Genomic DNA, 18,600 nt, shown 5'->3' with positions numbered 1-18,600 from the left:
AGGATTCCTACAGATGTGTATTTATGATAAAATATTTTTAAAAATGACAGAATTTTATATCTAGAGACCTTAGAAATCATCTTTAAAGCTTACATTTTATCTTTCTCTATGTTTCAAGCTTCTTCATTTGTAAAGTGACACGTTCAATCATAACAGCAGTTAGTGGTAGAGCCAGAACTAGAACCTGATTTCCTTGGATACTCTATAAATCAGAAAGGAATTCTATTATAATAAATTATTAATATTAAAAGCACGGAGCTCTAAATTGAAAAAGAAAATTTGATCTAAAGAATCATATCCATCATAGTTGCTATTGTAGTTTCTTTCTTTATTGGTAAATATATGTTCCTTTATATAGAATTTTTAAAAATGAGAAGTGGTTAAAAATTTTACTGACATCCAAAGAGTCTGAAGTAATCCAGTATCACTAAGATCATCCGACATGGTAAATTTTCCAGTAAGGTCCATATTACTTTAACCTTATGTTATTGAAAAAACAAAAACACAAAAAACAAAACAAAAAGACAAAACAAGAGGTAAGCAATCTACTTCTGTAGGGAAAAATTTCCAATACCAACTAGAAAAATATTTGTAATTGTATAAACTTAGAAGATTCAGCAAAATTTTATCAGATCATGAGATCAGAGTATGGACAGTGGGAATTTAAAGGAATGTGACTGATTAGCTGGCAACCTGATAAAAAAACACAGCAGGCTGCCCTAAAAGCAGGAAAAGAGAGTTTAGTCAGCAGTTTTCCTGGTTCGTTTTTGTTGTGCACCTCACCTGCTCTGGAAGTAGTTTGCTAGCTCTGACGCTTCATGGTTCAGACTCCTCAGGTGCACGATTAAATTTCCAGAGTTGGTGAACATGGCGCCACATGTTTTGCACTCGTAAATCCGAGGCTTGCGGATAATGTGCCGGGAAACCCTCATGTGGTGTTTATATTCCCCGAAGGAAGTGAAAGTGGCACTACATATCTGGCACCGGAAACAGCGTTTACCTTCATGCTTTAGGCGATGCATCTTTAGCGAGTAAGCCCTGGTGAACTTTTTCCCACAGCGGTCACACTGAAATGGTTTAATTCCTACAAAATCAAGCAAAACAAAATATTATCTAAAAACAAAATAAAATGAAAGGTCACAAACCTCACAAATTTCTGAATTATAATTTTGTAGCAACAGGTAATTTAAAAAGACAAAATCACCAGCAAAAATGGATTCCAATTCAACATCTCAGAAAAGGTGAAGAACATTTGAAGTCACAGTACTTAGAAGGAAAGAAAGAAAGAAAGAGAGATAGGCATTAGAGGGAGAGGTAAACTTGTTTACACTGAACTTGATTTTTTTTTTTTTTTAAAGATTTTATTTATTTATTTGACAGACAGAGATCACCAGTACGCAGAAAGGCAGGCAGAGACAGATAGGGAGAAGCAGGCTCCCCATGAGCAGAAAGCCGGATGTGGGGCTCGATCCCAGGACCCTGAGACCATGACCCGAGCAGAAGGCAGAAGCTTAACCCACTGAGCCACCCAGGTGCCCCTGAATATTCTTCTAAATCATCTATTTTATAGACTTCAAAACATAATTTAATCACAGTATTTAAACAGAATTAAAATCTCCATAAAACATTGTTATTTCAATTTCATTAAAGTAGTATAGTTTATACTGAAAAGACGGAAAAAGGACCTACTTTTCATTCCCTACCTGGGAGAGAAATGAGAAGAAAAAAGGAAAATTCTAACATCTCTGAACATAATTAATAATGATGGTAGAACTATCACTTGGCAAATTGGGTTTCTGGGCCTTTAATGTAAAGTGACAGAAAAATATATAGAAACTAATATGTGAATTATAAAGTATATTAATTGTCTCTTCCAATTAACACAGTTTTGGCAAAAATTTTAAAGACCTTCAAAATACAATCTGTTGATTTAATAGTCATAGGAAATTGATGTTAGCTCAAGGACTATTAGACCTAGCCAGGGCACAGGAAAGTAAGATAAAAACACAGGTGAAAAGAGTAGCAAAGATTTCTTACTCTATCAGAGGTCAGTGTTTTACCCACAAGAATTTTGTTGCCTTTATGTGATCACTAAACTAAATTTCAAATCTGTTTTACACGTCATTTATTAAAAATCTCTTTTATACTAATAAATAATACAAAGCTGATTAATCAGGGTACAGAGAAATTTAGGATTGCAGAACTGAAATTACTGTTATTAGATTAAAAAAAGTACTTATTTGGAAATAATTCCAACCTTAAAGAGAAGTACAAAGAACATCAATAAATACCCTTTAAAAAAAAAAGATTTTATTTATTTATTTGACACAGAGAAAGAGATCACAAGTATGCAGAGAGACAGGCAGAGAGAGAGAGAGAGAGGAAGCAGGTTCCCTGCTGAGCAAAGATTCCCAAAACTCTGAGATTATGACCTGAGCTGAAGGCAGAGGCTTAACGTTACCACTGAGCCACCCAGGTGCCCCAATAAATACCCTTTTAATTTCATTTGCTCTACCATCTGTATTTGTGATTCTCTATTGTACATATACACACAACTAATATATTCAATACCTTTTATTTATGTATTATACACACATAGCACTTCAAGTTTTAATCTAAATACTTATGCCTATGGCAAATGTGCTAAGCAAACAGCTTTCTGATACTGTACCATTTAAGCAAAAGAATAAGTAAGGCTTATCTGACTTCTCGGAGACATATATATATATTTTTTATTAACATAGAATGTAGTATTTGTTTCAGGGATACAGGTCTATGATTCATCAGTCTTACATAATTCAGAGCACTCACCATAGCACATACCTCCCCAATGTCTTAGACACATATTTTTTAAACTCAAAAACACCTGTTTTCTATTTTTAACTGGGATTTCTAAATATGTTTCAAGTACTCATTTATGCAACAATAGGGAAGGTGACATTACCTGAGTGGATGAGCATGTGCTGTTTTAAGTTCTGAATACGGGTGAATCGTACCCCACAAGTTGGACACTGAAAAGGTCTATCTGGACCATTTGGACTTGGTCGTTCTGTACTGCTGGTAGAAGGAGCAATGTAGAGTTGGTAGGGATACTGAACATTTTCCAATCTAAAAAAACAGACCAAAGAAGGCAACCAGATTCTGATTTTTAAGTTGAATAAACATTTTTGTACAACTTTAAAATGAACAGAAGAAAAAATGACTTTTTGAGAGTTTAACTGTTACATTAAAAGTTTCATTTACAGCAATATGAAAAACAATGTTATTGTCCAGAATGTCCAGCATCTTAAGTAACATATAAATGATTTTACCTCAGGTACCCTTAATCTCTCTAATCCTTTCCTTCCTAATATTGCTTTAATTTAGGTCTTCATCAATACACTCCCTCTCTTTAGGCCCCCAAACCCCCTCCCATCTATCCTTCCGCTTCACAGTGATCTGATTAAATCAGCCCCCTCTTTAAAATCCTGCAATGGCTCACTGCTACCTTCAAAGTCTAAACCCTTTGTGAGGCATAGGAGACTCCTTACGATCTGGATTCTGTGTACTCTTCCAGCCTCATTTTTTCTCATATTCCCCAAATACACCATATGCCAAATAGTTCCTAATATTTCTCAGTGCTGTGCTTTTGTACATTTAACTAATGACAATGCTGTTTAGAAGATAGGTAGATGATGGGGCGCCTGGGTGGCTCAGTGGTTTGAGCCGCTGCCTTCGGCTCAGGTCATGATCTCAGGGTCCTGGGATCGAGTCCCACATCGGGCTCTCTGCTCGGCAGGGAGCCTGCTTCCCTCTCACTCTCTCTGCCTGCCTCTCTGCCTACTTGTGATCTCTCTCTGTCAAATAAATAAATAAAATCTTTAAAAAAAAAAAAAAAAAAAAGAAGATAGGTAGATGATGACCGGGATTTAGGTGGGGAGTTAGAGGTCTTGGGCATGTTAAGTCTGAAAGCCCCTTATACATCTATGTGGAAATACGAAGGGAGGGACAGTTTGAAGATAATGACTTGTGGATTATGGGTATGTAGAGGAGCATTTGGCAATCGTTCTCTGTAGTAAGTTAAACAATAAATATTTTTGGCTTTGCACATCACATGATCTCTGTTTCAGCCACTCAACCTGAGCATTCACAGACAATAAACAAATGAGCGTGGCTTTATTGGAACACTTGATTTACAAATTAAGGTGGTGAACTGGAAATGGCCTGTGGTTCACAGTTCACCAATCCCTGATACAGATACTATTTAAAAGTAATGGGCCTGGACTGTTTTAAACGCCAAAAAACCGTGTATAGGTGGTCTAATTCATGATGTAATGACCTCTTTACTCTGAAAAAACAAAATGAGGTACCAATAAACTTCTAACGTAATTAAATTATATAGTTAAAATGTTTGGATTTACAGTTGCAAACACACCCCTTTATAAGAAAACAACATACTATGTCAGTACTAACCGATCATCATCGTCTGCATGAGCATTAGTGCTAGAAGTGCTTTGAAGTGTAGGTAACCCTTCAGTGACACCTTCATCTACTGAGCCTGTGAACAGAAGGACAAAAAGAGGACAGCTGTCAATACTGTAGTATAAATGAGCCAAGATATTAACTGCAATCCATATCACCAAGTCCCTAAAACACAGAACATAAAGAAATCTTTAACAGAAATCATATGTAAGATAACAGCCTTATATTACTACTTAAATTCTTTTAGCAATAAATAATAAATTTCAGAAATAAGCAAATTCAAATGTAAACTAAAAAATATTTGCATAAAACTAAATCATGTAAGGAAGCACTATTTTTACTTTTGAAGACTTTATTGTGACATACACATAGAGCTTTTACATAGAATTCAAGAGACAGCTATAAAGTGAGTATGTTTCTGTGCAACCTTCATATGAGTCTCACTAAAATACTGCCAGCATCCTGTAAGTCCCCATTTACCCTGCCTTGATCACAAACCCCTCCTTCCAAGAAGTAACCACTTTTCTATCTTTCATGGTCATCATTTCCTTCCCTTTTTCCTTGTCCCTCTTCCTTTTAAAAGTAATTTATTTCCAACATGTGTACTTATAAACTATGGGTTGGCTCTTGCTGGAACACAGCCATGAACCATCTAGGGCTGCTTTTACACCAGTGGCACAGCAGAATCATTGCAGTTGCGACAGAGACCACATGGCAGCTAAGTCTAAAATACTACCATGCCCTTTACAGAAAATTGGCCGCCCTCACCAACAACAGTACAGTTTAGTATTACTGCTTACAAACTTGATATAAATTGAATTACACTGAATGCACACTTAAGTCTTCTTTCCTTCAATACTGTGGACCAATCCATGCTATTACAGGTGAAAGTTTACACTGTTTATAGTCATAATCTAGCCATTTCACTCTTAATGTACAGTTTCAGGCTACCATGAACAATGCTGCTGTGAATATTCTTGTACGTGTTAACTTAATGCACATATGCATTTTTTTTAGGGTACCTATACTTAGGAATGAAATTGCTGGATTGGGGCACCTGGGTGGCTCAGTTGGTTAAACATCTGCCTTCAGCTCAGGTCATGATCTCAGGGGTCCTGGGATCAAGCCTCATATTGGTCTCCTGGCTCAGCAGGCAGCCTGCTTCTCCTTCTCCTCCTACTTGTGCTGTTTCTCTCAAATAAATAAATTTAAAAATCTTAAAAAAAAAATTGCTAGGTCATTGGATGTGTGTATCTTTATTAGAAAATGCCAAACTCTTCCAAAGTGATGGTACTAAATTTATATCACTACTTGCAATGTATGAGAATTCTGTCATTCTACCTCCTTAGCAAAACTTGGTAATGTTGAATTTTTAAAATTCTGTCAATCTGGTGGGTATGTAGCAATATTTCACTATGGCTTGAGTTTTATTTCCTTATTGCCAATGAGGTTGAGCACATTAATTTACTGAACCCCCCGTTTTGTGAAATGCCTGTTCGAGTCCTGTTATCGAGTTGTCTGCTTTTTATTGTGAGTTTTTTCATATTTCAGTGATACATGTTACAAATATTTTTCTCTCTTCCATGGCTTATCTTTAGATGACCAAAAATTTAAATTTTAATTTAACTGAATTTTTAAGTATTTTCCTTCATGGCTGTATCTTTTTGTTCTTGTTTTTAAAAATCCTTGGGTGCCTGGCTGGCTCATTCGGTGGAACATATGACTCTTGATCTCAGGGTTGTGAACCCCATGTTGAGTGCTGAGATTACTTAAAAATAAAATCTTAAAAAAATAAAAATCCTTCCCCATCTCAGGTAATCTTATGAAACATTTGCCCTTGACATTTAGGTCTTTTCTTTAATCCACCTGGAGATGATTTCATAATCAAACACGTTGCCTGAAATGTCTGTCTTTTCTTCTCTGTTCTGCAGGCTTCTAAGTGTATGGGTCTGTTTCCAGGTTCCATTAGTCCCATCTGCTTGTCTGAACTTACATCCATGCCAATCTTCAGTTACCAGAGCTTTTTGATCAGCTAGGGGAGTAAGTCTTCTCACCTTGTTCATTTACTTCCTGAACTCCTTGGCTATTCTTGGCCCTCTGCATTTCTTTATACATTTTAAAATGAGTGTGTTAAACATAAACGATAATTATCATTCTATTTCCCCTCTTCTTTTAGTTTGGAAATTATATAATCTTTCCTATTTTTACTGGTTACTTTGGAAATCAGACACATAATTACCAAATTCTGAAATTAAAACTTTTGAACATTAAGGATCTTAGAACAGTTTAACTCCATTTTTCTACACACTTTCATTCTGCAATTTATGAATTATTGTGATATTTTACTTCGTTTTGACAAAGTCCCACAAAATATCATTACTTTTATGCCAGCAATGTTTACCAATATTTGCCCATTTATTTTACCTTTTCCTTTGCTCTTCATTCCTTCTTGTATATTAGACTTTCCATCAGTGCTCACTTTGCCTTTGCCTGAAGTCCATTCTTAAGAATTTTCTTTAGTGAGGATTTGTGATGATAAACTTATTTTTTCTTTCTTTGAAAATATCTTTATTTCACCTTCATTCTTGAGAGGTATTTTCACTGTGTATGAAAATTGACAGTTATAATTTTCTTTTAGCACACTGAGGATATTATTCCACTGGTTTCAGAAGTCATTCTTCTGAAAGTAATGTCTTATTTTCTGAATTTTCTCTATAATGTGCCTACATTTGTATTTTTATTATTTCTATTTGGGATTTGCTGGGCTCTAATCTATGGATTGGTGTTTTTCATCAATTCTAGAAAATTCTCAGCCATTTTCTCTTCTCTTCTTAGGGCTTCATGAAACCTACATTTGTATTGTCCATAACCTTTATTCTCTTCTTCGTAATAGTTTCCACCACTGTCCCTATGACAGTTAATTTTGTGCATCAACTTGACTGGGCTAAGGATGCTAGGACACCTGGTAAAACATTATTACTGGTGTGTCTGTAAGAACATTTCTGGAAAATACGAGCATTTGAATCAGCAGACTGAGTAAAGAAGACTGTCCTCACCAATGGGGTTGATGGCGAGTGTGTGTGGGTGTTTCATCCAATCTGTTGAGGCCAGAATAGAAAAGGTAGAAGGGCAAATTTGCTCTGTCTTTGCTTGAGCTGGGATATCCATCTTCTGTTCTTGGACACCAGAACTACGAGTTCTTGGGCCTCTGGACTTGAGACTTATACCATCAACCCTCCAGTTCTTAGACCTTCAGATTTGTACTGGAATGACATCATGGGCTTTCCAGGGCCTCCAGCTGGTAGATGGTAGACTGTGGGACTTATCCTCCATAATCACGTGAGTGAATCCATTCTAAGAAATCTGCTATATACATACCTATATATGTATCCCATGTTCTGGAGATACCCTAATACAATACAGTCTCTTTCTAGGCAGCATTCAGGTGACTTCTTCCTTTCTTTTAAAGATTTATTTGTCAGAGAGAGAAAGAACATGCATACACACAAGCAGGGGGAGCAGCAGACAGAGGCAGAAGCAGGCTTTCTGTTGAGCAAGGAGCCTGACGTAGGACTTGATCACTGGGATCATTACCTGAGCCAAAGGGAGACACTTAACCAACTGAGTCACCCAGGCATCCCACAGGTGACTTCTTTTATCTTCTGATTCACCAATTCTCTCATGCAAAATCTAATCTGCTGTCAAAATGCTAATAGGTTCTTTATTTTTGGTTACTTTTTCTTTTCTAGAAGACCTACCTATCTCCCCGACCCCCCGCCAAATCTGCTACAACTTTTCACAGTATACTGTTGTCTGTAATTATTGTTCAGGTTTATTTCATTAAACTTGGTAAGCATATGCATTTTGTATCTGTGTGTGAAAACTATGCACCAATTTATTTCTGCTACCTGTTTTTGTTTTCCTGTTGGTTCTCTCCCTGCTGTTTCCTTGTGGGCCTGTTGTTTTTCATAGCGGTTACTGCCCTTAAAAATGGTATGTACAGACATGATTTGCTTAGCTTAGGATGGATATGCCCTCTTCCACAGAAGCTTTATGTTTGCTTCTGCTAGGTTCTCAGAGGCCACTACCTATACCAAATTCACTGAAATTCCCTGGCCCACTTGTGCAAGTAATATTAGATCAGGATCTAAATCTGCAAGAGGGCTGGTCAGTGGCCACAACTTCTCAGAGATGTGTTTTTTTTTTTTACTCCTTTTCCTTCCCATTTTCTACTTTAACCACTACCAAGGCAGCTATTTCTACAGTCCTGTGGAGTCTGGAGGAAGGGAAGCCGATTTGGTTGTAGTGGGGAAGTCCTTTGGGGTCCCTACTCAGTGTAGAGCAAGGTCTCTAAGATTTCATAACTTTCACATGCTCTGAGCCTTAACTTCTGTTTGCCTTGCTCTTGAGTTAGTGAACCAAAGCCCCTTTGTGTTCTGGCAAATGTCTTAGGAAACAACTGGTTTTAGTGCTCTGATATACTATTTACCTCTCTGGGTTGGGCTCTCCTTACCCCAAGTTTAACTTGGCAGTTCCCTATTTTTCAAATACTAAAAAAAGCCCCATGTTGTTTTTAGTGGGAGGAAGATCCGCACAACCTATCCTGTTCTCATCAAAGACTGAAATTTGCCAATGTATTTATTGTATGCAAATAAGCTGTGCTTTACCAAATGAACAAATCTGAACTCAAGTTGTGTAGTCCACTGTAACAGCAAGCATGCTTTTGGTTGCAATATTTTAATGAAAGTTAAAATGAACTAACTAACAGTTTGAATAATACCATATACATGTGGATATTTAATAAATATCATCTGGACAGTTAATGGACAGTTAGTGTGAAATTTCCTTCTGATGAAAACTTAGAATCCAGTACTTCAGTTTTTCCCTTTGGAACACTTGAATTAGCTGACATTATTAAGAAACGAATACATTTTCCACTTAAGTAAAACTTTCCAAAAAAAATAACCTAATTGCTGTATAGGCATCCAAACTTAATTTATTAAGTCATTTGTGCTAGAAAATTTGTGACATTCTGCCTTGACTTCTTAAGAACACTAAATATAATTGTTTCTTGATGACTCATGGCAAACATCACAAGGACACCAATTACTATATTATGTTCTAATACACTGATAGAGATTTTTGAAAGGACACAGGACTATGTGCATTTACATTCATCCCCAACTGCATCTATATTCTTCTTGCACACCTCTCTCCCACACCCAACCTCACTCTCACTGGTGTGTGTTTAGCATTTCCGTGTGCCTTTTCATTTTTTCTTTCCCTTACTGTCAAAATCTGTGTGTGCTTTTCCTCATATCTACTTACCCAACTTATTCCCAATCCTTCTGATTTGTTTTTAATACAGATTGGGGACCAGATACTGCTAATTTAAGAAAGAACTGTTCACTTGTCAACATTTCCTTCCCCATTCTCACTTTTTTCCTTAAAGAAAAGGGAACTAAACACTAACATTTCAATCTGTCCTAGGATAAAAACTGGAAAAATCCCAGTATTTGGACCTGGTCACCATGGACACACAAAAATCTTCTTTATAGCAGCAGCTATTCAGAGTGCAGACAATATTAAAGCTTATAGGCAAAGACTTGCAAAAAAGGACTAGAGGTGTGACTATAGCAAGTCAGGAAGACTGATCTGACATTTGCTTCTCACAATCAGACCACACTACTTCTAGGTGGGGCAGGGGTCGAGTCTTGGAGAGATGGAAGTAAAAACCACTCTGCTTTGGACGGATTCTAGCACTGTCAAGAGTCTGCTTAAAAAGCTGGTCAAAAAAGAACTAAAATGGAGTCTAAGATACATCTAGCAGATGGCCCCTCTTAAAGAACATTCTCCTCTCGCCCATGGTTATTAATGCACCAAAAGCTAAATATAAAAACTACTCCAAGTTAAATTAAGAGTTAAAAAGCACACTTTAAGAATTCTATCTGTATGGTGGACATTATACCACACAAATAGTGTTACATCACTTATGCAACTATAGATGAAAATCTTTTAAACTTTTTACTGGGGTGATGGTTTTGGCAACGATAACACAAGTAATCATATGAATTGGAATTTAATTAAACCAGTTTAAGAGCAGGATACACAAACAACATTACTTTCCTTGAGTTACAGTGATGCTTCTTGAATTATGAAAACGGAGTTTCTTTTCTATACTATAGGGATTCTGCTTGCAGTGGTAATGAAACCCAAGAATTCTGAACAGAACCTTCTCACCTTATGAAACAGTAAACAGATTTATAGAGACAATCAGCTTCATATGGTAAGGGTATCTTATCAAGAGAGAGTCTACTCTCTTCCATCAATTAGTAGTATATAAAAGCTTCTGTAGCATCAAAGGGATTCCTGTTTTCTGCCACTAACCATTATTTAAGTACCCAAGGCACAAAAACTCTTCTGGGTGGTGAAAAATAACTTCAGTGGCCATCCACTACTGAACATTTACCATGTGCCAGCCACTCTTCCATGTGTTTTTAAAACATTACGTCATTTCACACTTGAGAAAGAAAAGCAGCCCCTAACATCCAGGAACTGGCCTGAACACAGACACTAAGGAGTGGGCCTGGTGTTTGGTGTTCACAGCTAGGCCCTGGTGCTTTATGTTGGACACAGACAATCTCACAGAATAACAACATCAGGCCAGGTCACAATGGTCTGAGACAAAACACATAATTTTGTTTAAGGACAGCCAAAAACAAGGTCATCGTGCAATTTCAAAAATACCAAACATCCCCCTCTCTAGCTAATAAAAGTTACTGCTGCTATAGGTTCTGCAATCCTATATATTTGTTGATATATTTCCTAGATACACAATCACAGGGGTGGCTGGTCGACTCAGATGGAAGAGCATGTGATTCTTGATCTTGGGGGTTGTGAGTCTGAGCCTCACACTGGGTGAAGAGATTACTTAAAAAAAAAAAAAAGGATACACAATCATAGTTTTCCCTGCTTACTGATATCGCTAGTCCTGAGCAGACCCCATCACTTCCGTGAATCCTCCCTAAAATCACTTACCCCCAGCCAAATCCTCTTTCTAACACCCTCTTACTGAGAAGCCCTAAAGACCCCAGGGTGTGTGATTTTCTATACTGCAAATGAGCAATAAAACCCCAGCTTGCTCAATTTATTTGTGCTCCTTGTAGTCTCTGGCAACCAGACACTGGCAAGAATGGAGCATCCATCAAGATTCAATCGCCAATTCTTGTTCTCTTGCACTGGGCACCTTGTTAACAGAGTGTACATCTAAAATCCCATTTGAGGTGCAACCTGCCCTTGGCTGGGAGGTTAAGTTCATTATGAACTGAGCTAAAATATTTCATAGTAAAGGTCTTCAGTGGTGGGTTTGTTTTGTTTTCCTAGAAAATCTTTTGGGAATATTTTGGTTATCTACTCAGATTTGTCACTGTTTCTTGGTCAGACTGTTTTCTAGCCTTCTAAGACCCGCTCCTATGATAGGTATGTCTAGGGTGTTGACTCCTGTCTAAAGAGGAATAGATTACAATGAGGATGGAGATAGGCCCAATTGATCTATCTGAACTGGGCCTGGAGGCTGAGTTCAGAAGATCTCTGATTGGCAAAAACTTTTCAAAACTCTACAAGGTATGCCACAGATGAACCTTGAAGATACTACAGAAAGTGACAGCAGCCAGTCAGGAAAGACCACATATTGCACAATCCTACTTACCTGAAATATTTAGAACAGGCAAATCTATAGAGAGTATATTTGTGTTTGCCTAGGGTTTGGGTGGGACAAGGAGGGATTCACAGCTAAAGGTATAGGGTTTCTTTTTAGGGTGCTGAAAATGTTATAAACTTTTGTGGGGATGGTTGCACAACTTTGTGAATATACTAACAACCACTAAAGTATACACTTTAAATGGGTGAATTTTTTTTTTTAATTTCTTCTTTTTTTATTAATTATTTTTATTAACATATAATGTATTATTTGCCCCAGGGGTACAGGTCTGTGAATAGTCAGGCTTACACACTTCCCAGCACTCACCATTTCACATACCCTTCCCAAAGTCCATATTTTATATGTGAGTTATATTTCTTTTCTTTTTTTTTTTTTTTTTAAAGATTTTATTTATTTATTTGACACACAAAGATCACAAGTAGGCAGAGAGGCAGGCAGAGAGAGAGGAGGAAGCAGGCTCCCTGCTAAGCAGAGAGCCCGATGTGGGGCTCGATCCCTGGACTCTGGGACCATGACCTGAGCCAAACGCAGAGGCTTTAACCCACTGAGCCATCCAGGCACCTCAATATATTTGAGTTATATTTCAATGAAGATTTTTTTTTTCAATGAGGATGTTTAAAAAAAGAAAAAGGTGGGGCACCTGGGTGGCTCAGTGAGTTAAGCCTCTGCCTTTGGCTCAGGTCATGGTCTTAGGGTCCTGGGATCAAGCCGTATATCAGGCTCTCTGCTTGCAGGGAGCCTGCTTCCCCCTCTCTCTGCCTGCCTCTCTGCCTACTTGTGATCTCTCTCTCTCTGTCAAATAAATAAATAAAAAATCTTAAAAAAAAAATAGGTTTAAGGACTTTCTCAATATAGTCTGCATCCCCAAGAACTGCTTTGCTTACTTTCACATGCTCAGAATCAGGTATTGTCTGGTCCCTGATCAGTGACAACTGGCCTTTAGCCGAGCCCTGAAATAAAAAGTTACACAAACATTATTCTTTTGGACCACTGCATTTCTCACGAGTTGTCTCAACCTAAAACTGCCGCCTCTTCAGGCCAAACACCTGCTTCCTTCATGTTTCCTCTCTGTAACACTAGCTAATACACTTATCTCTAAACTGATTTCACCAATGAAAATTTGGAACTGCAAATGACCATTTTGGGGGAGAGCTCCTGACATAAACAAGATTGTTCACTTGAGATGCATCAACACTGTGCAACACTAGAGTGGGGATTTTAAAAGGCACTGCCATGGGTATTTCCGATGTGTGGCCTTGCTGTCACTGATAAAACCTTGGTAAGACATGGGGTGCCTGGGTGGCTCAGTGGGTTAAAGCCTCTGCCCTCCGCTCAGGTCATGATCTCAGGGTCCTGGGATCGAGCCCCGCATCAGGCTCTCTGCTCAGCAGGGAGCCTGCTTCCCTTCCTCTCTCTCTCTGCCTGCCTCTCTGCCTACTTGTGATCTCTGTCAAATAAATAAATAAAATCTAAAAAACAAACAAACAAACCTTGGTAAGACATGGATATGGACCAAACACTGAAGTATACTTAAATACCTCCAAAAGAGCAATGTTTGTTCTGGTTATTGGTTATTTTTATTGGTTATTGGTTATTTTATCTGGTTTATTGGTTATTTTTAGGGTGGTTTGAAGCTTTTTCATGCTAAAGACCTATGCTATAATGATGGGGAAAAATTACTAGATTTGTATTACTGACTTGGGAAATCCCAACTTATTTCTCCAGTAATAGGACCACACATTCACTGATATTATTGCTAAGAACTCCATAAATGTTCTATTTCACTGAGACTTTAGACTGTCCTTATCATCCACAAACATCAAGAAAAATAAAGGGAATAAATTATGTAGCCATTAAGAAAAGAAAAGAAAAAAGAAATCTTGCCATTTGCCAACAACATGGATGCACTTTAAGGGCATTATGCTATGTGAAATCAGAGAAAGACAAATACTGTATGATCTCACTTTTACCTGGAATCTAAACAAACCACGCTCAAAGATAACAGAGAGCAGGACAGCAGAAGGATGGCTGCCAGAAGTAGGGGGTTGGGAGGATGGGAAAAACAGGTAAAGGCAGTCAAAAGGTACAAAGTTCCAGTATGAAACAATTAAGTTATGGGGATGTAATATAGTATGGTGACTATAGTTAATATCGTGCTGCATATCGGAACATTGCTAAGCGAGTATATCTTCAAAGGTCTCATCACGAGAGAAAAAAATCTATGTGTGGTAACAGATGTTAACTAAACCTACTGCTGTCATCACTTTGTAATACATGCAGCTATCAAATCATTATATAATACTGTATGTCAATTATACCTGAATAATAATAATTAAAAAAATCACTTGTCTAAATTAGGAGAGACTCAAGAGATCAAAAAAAGGGACCAAAACTACAAATGGAATGTTAAAAAATAGAAAATAGAATACCACATTTATTATGATTTTTATATTTGAAAAAACAAACCAAAGAGGAGAACAAATAGAATCCCTCCCACCTTTTTAAAAAGATTTAATTTATTTATTTGACAGAGAGAGTGCACACGCAGGGGGAGCCTCAGGCAGGCAGAGAGGGAGAAGCAGGCTACCCCCTAAGCAAGGAGCTTGACGCAGGGCCCGATCATAGGATCCTGGGATCATGACCCAAGCGGAAGGCTGATGCTTAACTGACTGAGTGATCCAGACACCCCAACATATGGAATTCTAAAACAATAGTCATCAAAACATATAAAACCCCTCATACTTCCATAGCCCCAAGTACTGCCAAGAGTCTTGATGGCAATGAGATAAATGCTCTTTAGGACTCACAAGTTAACTCCTTATGAGATGATAATAAGCCACCTTTTACAAGTGGGAATTTTAGTTTAAATCTTAGGTTCTAACTTTTTACCAGATGATATAACTGAATACAAGAGATTTGCAGCCTTATCACAAACAGATATGAGCTGCATTTTGGAAACATTCACCAAAGCTTCTGAATGATTTAAAATCTGGACTTTTGTTCTTCTGGAAAAGATGCCACCAGAGAAAATTTGTCATTGACTGTCATCCAGAAAGGAATTGATCAGTTTTTTTTGTTTTTGTTTTTTTTTTTAAGATTTTACTTATTTGAGACAGATCACAAGCAGGCAGAGAGGCAGGCAAAGAGGGGGGAGCAGGCTCCCCGCTGAGCAGAGAGCCCAATGTTGGGCTTGAGCCCAGGACCCTGAGACCATGACCTGAGCCGAAGGCAGAGGCTTAACCCACTGAGCCACCCAGGCACCCCTGATCAGGTATTATTAAAACTGATTTAGCAGTAAAATCTCAAGGTGCTATTCAGTAGATTCACATTTCCCAACTCAAAATATATACAACACATTTTTTGAGGGATTCTTCAGAAGATACTGACTTTAAAAGTAGACAACTCCCTCCCAAGATAACAAAATCATATTAATTTTGATTCTTCAGTAATCTTTTCTATCCCTTTACTACTTATCTACTATCACTACTAATCTTGTTAAACAAATAATGTGATCTCTCATCTATATCCCATGTTTTCAACTCCCTAAGATCTCCTTTTGTCACTTAAGGAAAAATAATACTCTTGTAGGTTTTCTCCAGACTATAAAGACTATTTTGAATGTAACAGATCAATGAATCTATTATCCTCTATCTGATCTGGCTGACAAAAAATTAATAACTGTTCCTTTAAACATGTCAGAAGGTAGCTTCCCTTTTAATGGCCCCTTGTATCATATTATATTTCAGCTCTGAGCCTTGAGAAAAAAATGTTCCCTGATCTGACATCATGAAAATGCTTCTGCTGAAGTCATTACAATCCTATCATCAAGGCCTATTCAATCAGAAAGACATTAATACAGGCCATCCTGAAAATGACAGTCTGAGCTTATTCTCTTCAGAGACACTTCAGCCTCTGCAGAAACTGTTTTAACTGATTAATAGTTTCCTCAAGGAATCTGTCCATTTTAAGGGACATAAAACCGACACTCCTGTCGGTTTTTGAATGATACTTATATTCGCCAAACACCAACCATGAGGATACTACTTCTAAATGTGATCACAGGGTTTACAGGTGCCTGCTGCACATTAACTTACCCTGTGTTGCAGTAACCTGTTAGGGATTTTCAGACATTAAAACTACTACCCCAAACTGTACAGCTATGTTCCTGGTGGTCTTTTGCTGGAGGGCACTGACATACTTTATAGATAGGTATTAGTATCCTTACCTAATAGTTATAGGAACTCATTGAGGTTAAATGATTTCCTCAAAGTCATACACCTATTATGTGGCAAAAACTGGAAGCTGATTCTACATCTGACTCCAACCCCTGAACTTTTAATCATTATACTACTTCTCCATATGATCAATGTTGTAATCCTACCATTATTCTAGTTGCCAATTATCTATTCACTACTGCTACTGAGAAGACTGTCAAGTTATCTCTTAATATAATTGACTCCTGTAACAATCACTTTACTTTTGATGACAGATTTTAAAGTTTAGAAAAAACTGAATTCCTTTAACATAGGAAACTTGATTATCTAGAGCTATTTAGTCTTTGTGAAGTGCCTAAAGATAACTGAATACTTCAAGACAAATAATAAAGCCATCTCACTTATATTTTTAAAAAACTATATCAGATATTGATGACCATCTTTTTGAGTATGAAGACCCAACCAAAAACCAATATACTTTTTTTCTTTTAAATTTGCTGTATTTATTGCTTCTATTTGCCCTAAACTGGGGTTGTCAGATTATACAACACCCGTGTTGGGCCAAATGGCAATAAAAGGAACTTAAAAGAACAGGCAAAATCCTATCTGAGTTAACTTCATGGATTATCAAATTATTATTTTAGAATTTTGTAATAATGGGCGCCTGGGTAGCTCAGTCAGTTAAGTGTCTCCCTTCAGCTGAGGTCATGATCTCAGGGTCCTGGGATGGAGCCCCACATCAGGCTCTCAGCTCAGTGGGGAGTCTGCTTCTCCCTCTGCCTCTGCCCCTCCTTCCTGCTCAAGCTCTCTTTCTCTCAACTTAAATGAATAAAAATCTTAAAAAAAAAATTTTTTTTAAAGATTTTATTTGACAGACAGCGATCACAAGTAGGCAGAGAGGCAGGCAGAGAGAGAGGAAAGCAGACTCCCTGCCGAGCAGAGAGGCCGATGTGGGGCTGGATCCCAAGACCCTGAGATCATGACCTAAGCCGAAGGCAGAGGCTTAACCCACTGAGCCACTCAGGTGCCCCTTTAAAAAAAATTTAATGTGTTAAATATCATATTCTCAGTCCCTAGGAAAGACAAACTACCTTTTAGATATCTTCTTTAATAAATCAGTAGTAAAATTAAGTACTCTTATGAGTATTCTTATAGAATACAGAAAAAAGTTACCATACATATTTTTCCTTTTTCCTGCCCACATTTTTTGAGTGCCTACTATACTCTAGGAATTTTGCACTGTAAAGCTTTGTTTTGTTGTACAGAGTTGAAGTTAAGATAGATTAATTGAGGGGCGCCTGGGTGGCTCAGTGGGTTAAGCCTCTGCCTTCAGCTCAGGTCATGATCTCAGGGTCCTGGGATCGAGCCCCGTATCGGGCTCTCTGCTTGGCAGGGAGCCTGCTTCCTCCCCTCTCTGGCTGCTGCTCTGCCTACTTGTAATCTCTCTCTCTATCTGTAAAAAAGAAAAAAAAAATTAAAAAAAAAAAAAGATAGATTAATTGAGAGTGATTAGTACATTTACTATGAAGGCAAGGAAAACAACTCCTTTGGATTATCTGATTCTGTGATATTCCTATCATAGTTATTCACATGTCAGCTTTATAACAGAATCTACATCTGATAGTATATATTGGAAGTAAATCATAGTTATATAACTGGTAGGTTTATTCTATTTAAGTCTAACTTCTCTATTTAGTCATGTTAGTAAGAGAGAAAGGCAAATCTCAACTGATTAGATACACCTGAGAGTGGTTAAAATCAGACTATTTCTCATGCCTAGTTAGCAAGATATTGAGTTAGATTAATATTTGGTTTCTAAGTTCTCAGATAAAATGATTAAAATAATAATATCCATTAAATAGTTCATTATTTAGAAGGTGTTTGAGGAGTAAAGACTAGTAATTTAACAAAAAAACTTGGTCATATGAACAAATAGCTAACGTTAAATACTTTATTGAATGTGTGGTCACTGGAATTCTTCAAAAGTATCCTGACCCATGTCCATCAATAGATGAGTGTTTAAAGATGCAGTGTGTACACACACACACATATACATACAGGAATACCGCTAAGCCATAAAAAATGAAATCCCGCCTTTGCAATAACATGGATGGATCCAGAAGGTATAATGCTAAGTGAAATCAGTCAGAGAAAGACAAATACTATATGATTTCACCCATACGTGGGATTTAAAAAACAAAACAA

At 37.4% G+C, this 18,600-nt stretch overlaps 1 protein-coding gene across 7 annotated transcripts in view; it reads right to left on the bottom strand.

Moving 5' to 3' along the window:
• Positions 1-18,600, bottom strand: part of ZBTB44 (zinc finger and BTB domain containing 44) — a 68,303-nt gene that overhangs the window by 8,492 nt on the left and 41,211 nt on the right. For 3 of the 7 annotated variants that reach the window (XM_046015340.1, XM_046015343.1, XM_046015339.1), the window contains 3 exons: positions 4,453-4,537; positions 2,945-3,108; positions 784-1,084 (listed from right to left, as the gene is read on the bottom strand). In XM_046015340.1, the coding sequence (XP_045871296.1) occupies positions 784-1,084; positions 2,945-3,108; positions 4,453-4,537 (550 nt within the window). Of the gene's footprint in view, positions 1-93; positions 203-783; positions 1,085-2,944; positions 3,109-4,452; positions 4,538-6,885; positions 7,063-18,600 lie in introns of all 7 variants that reach the window. The other 4 variants (XR_006819967.1, XR_006819968.1, XM_046015342.1 and 1 more) reach the window with 4 other exon arrangements.

Source organism: Meles meles, chromosome 8 (genome assembly GCF_922984935.1).
Source record: "Meles meles chromosome 8, mMelMel3.1 paternal haplotype, whole genome shotgun sequence".
In the NCBI taxonomy this organism is placed as follows: domain Eukaryota; kingdom Metazoa; phylum Chordata; class Mammalia; order Carnivora; family Mustelidae; genus Meles; species Meles meles.
Note: the sequence above shows the minus strand (reverse complement) of the source record. Positions and strands in the feature narration are given on the sequence as shown.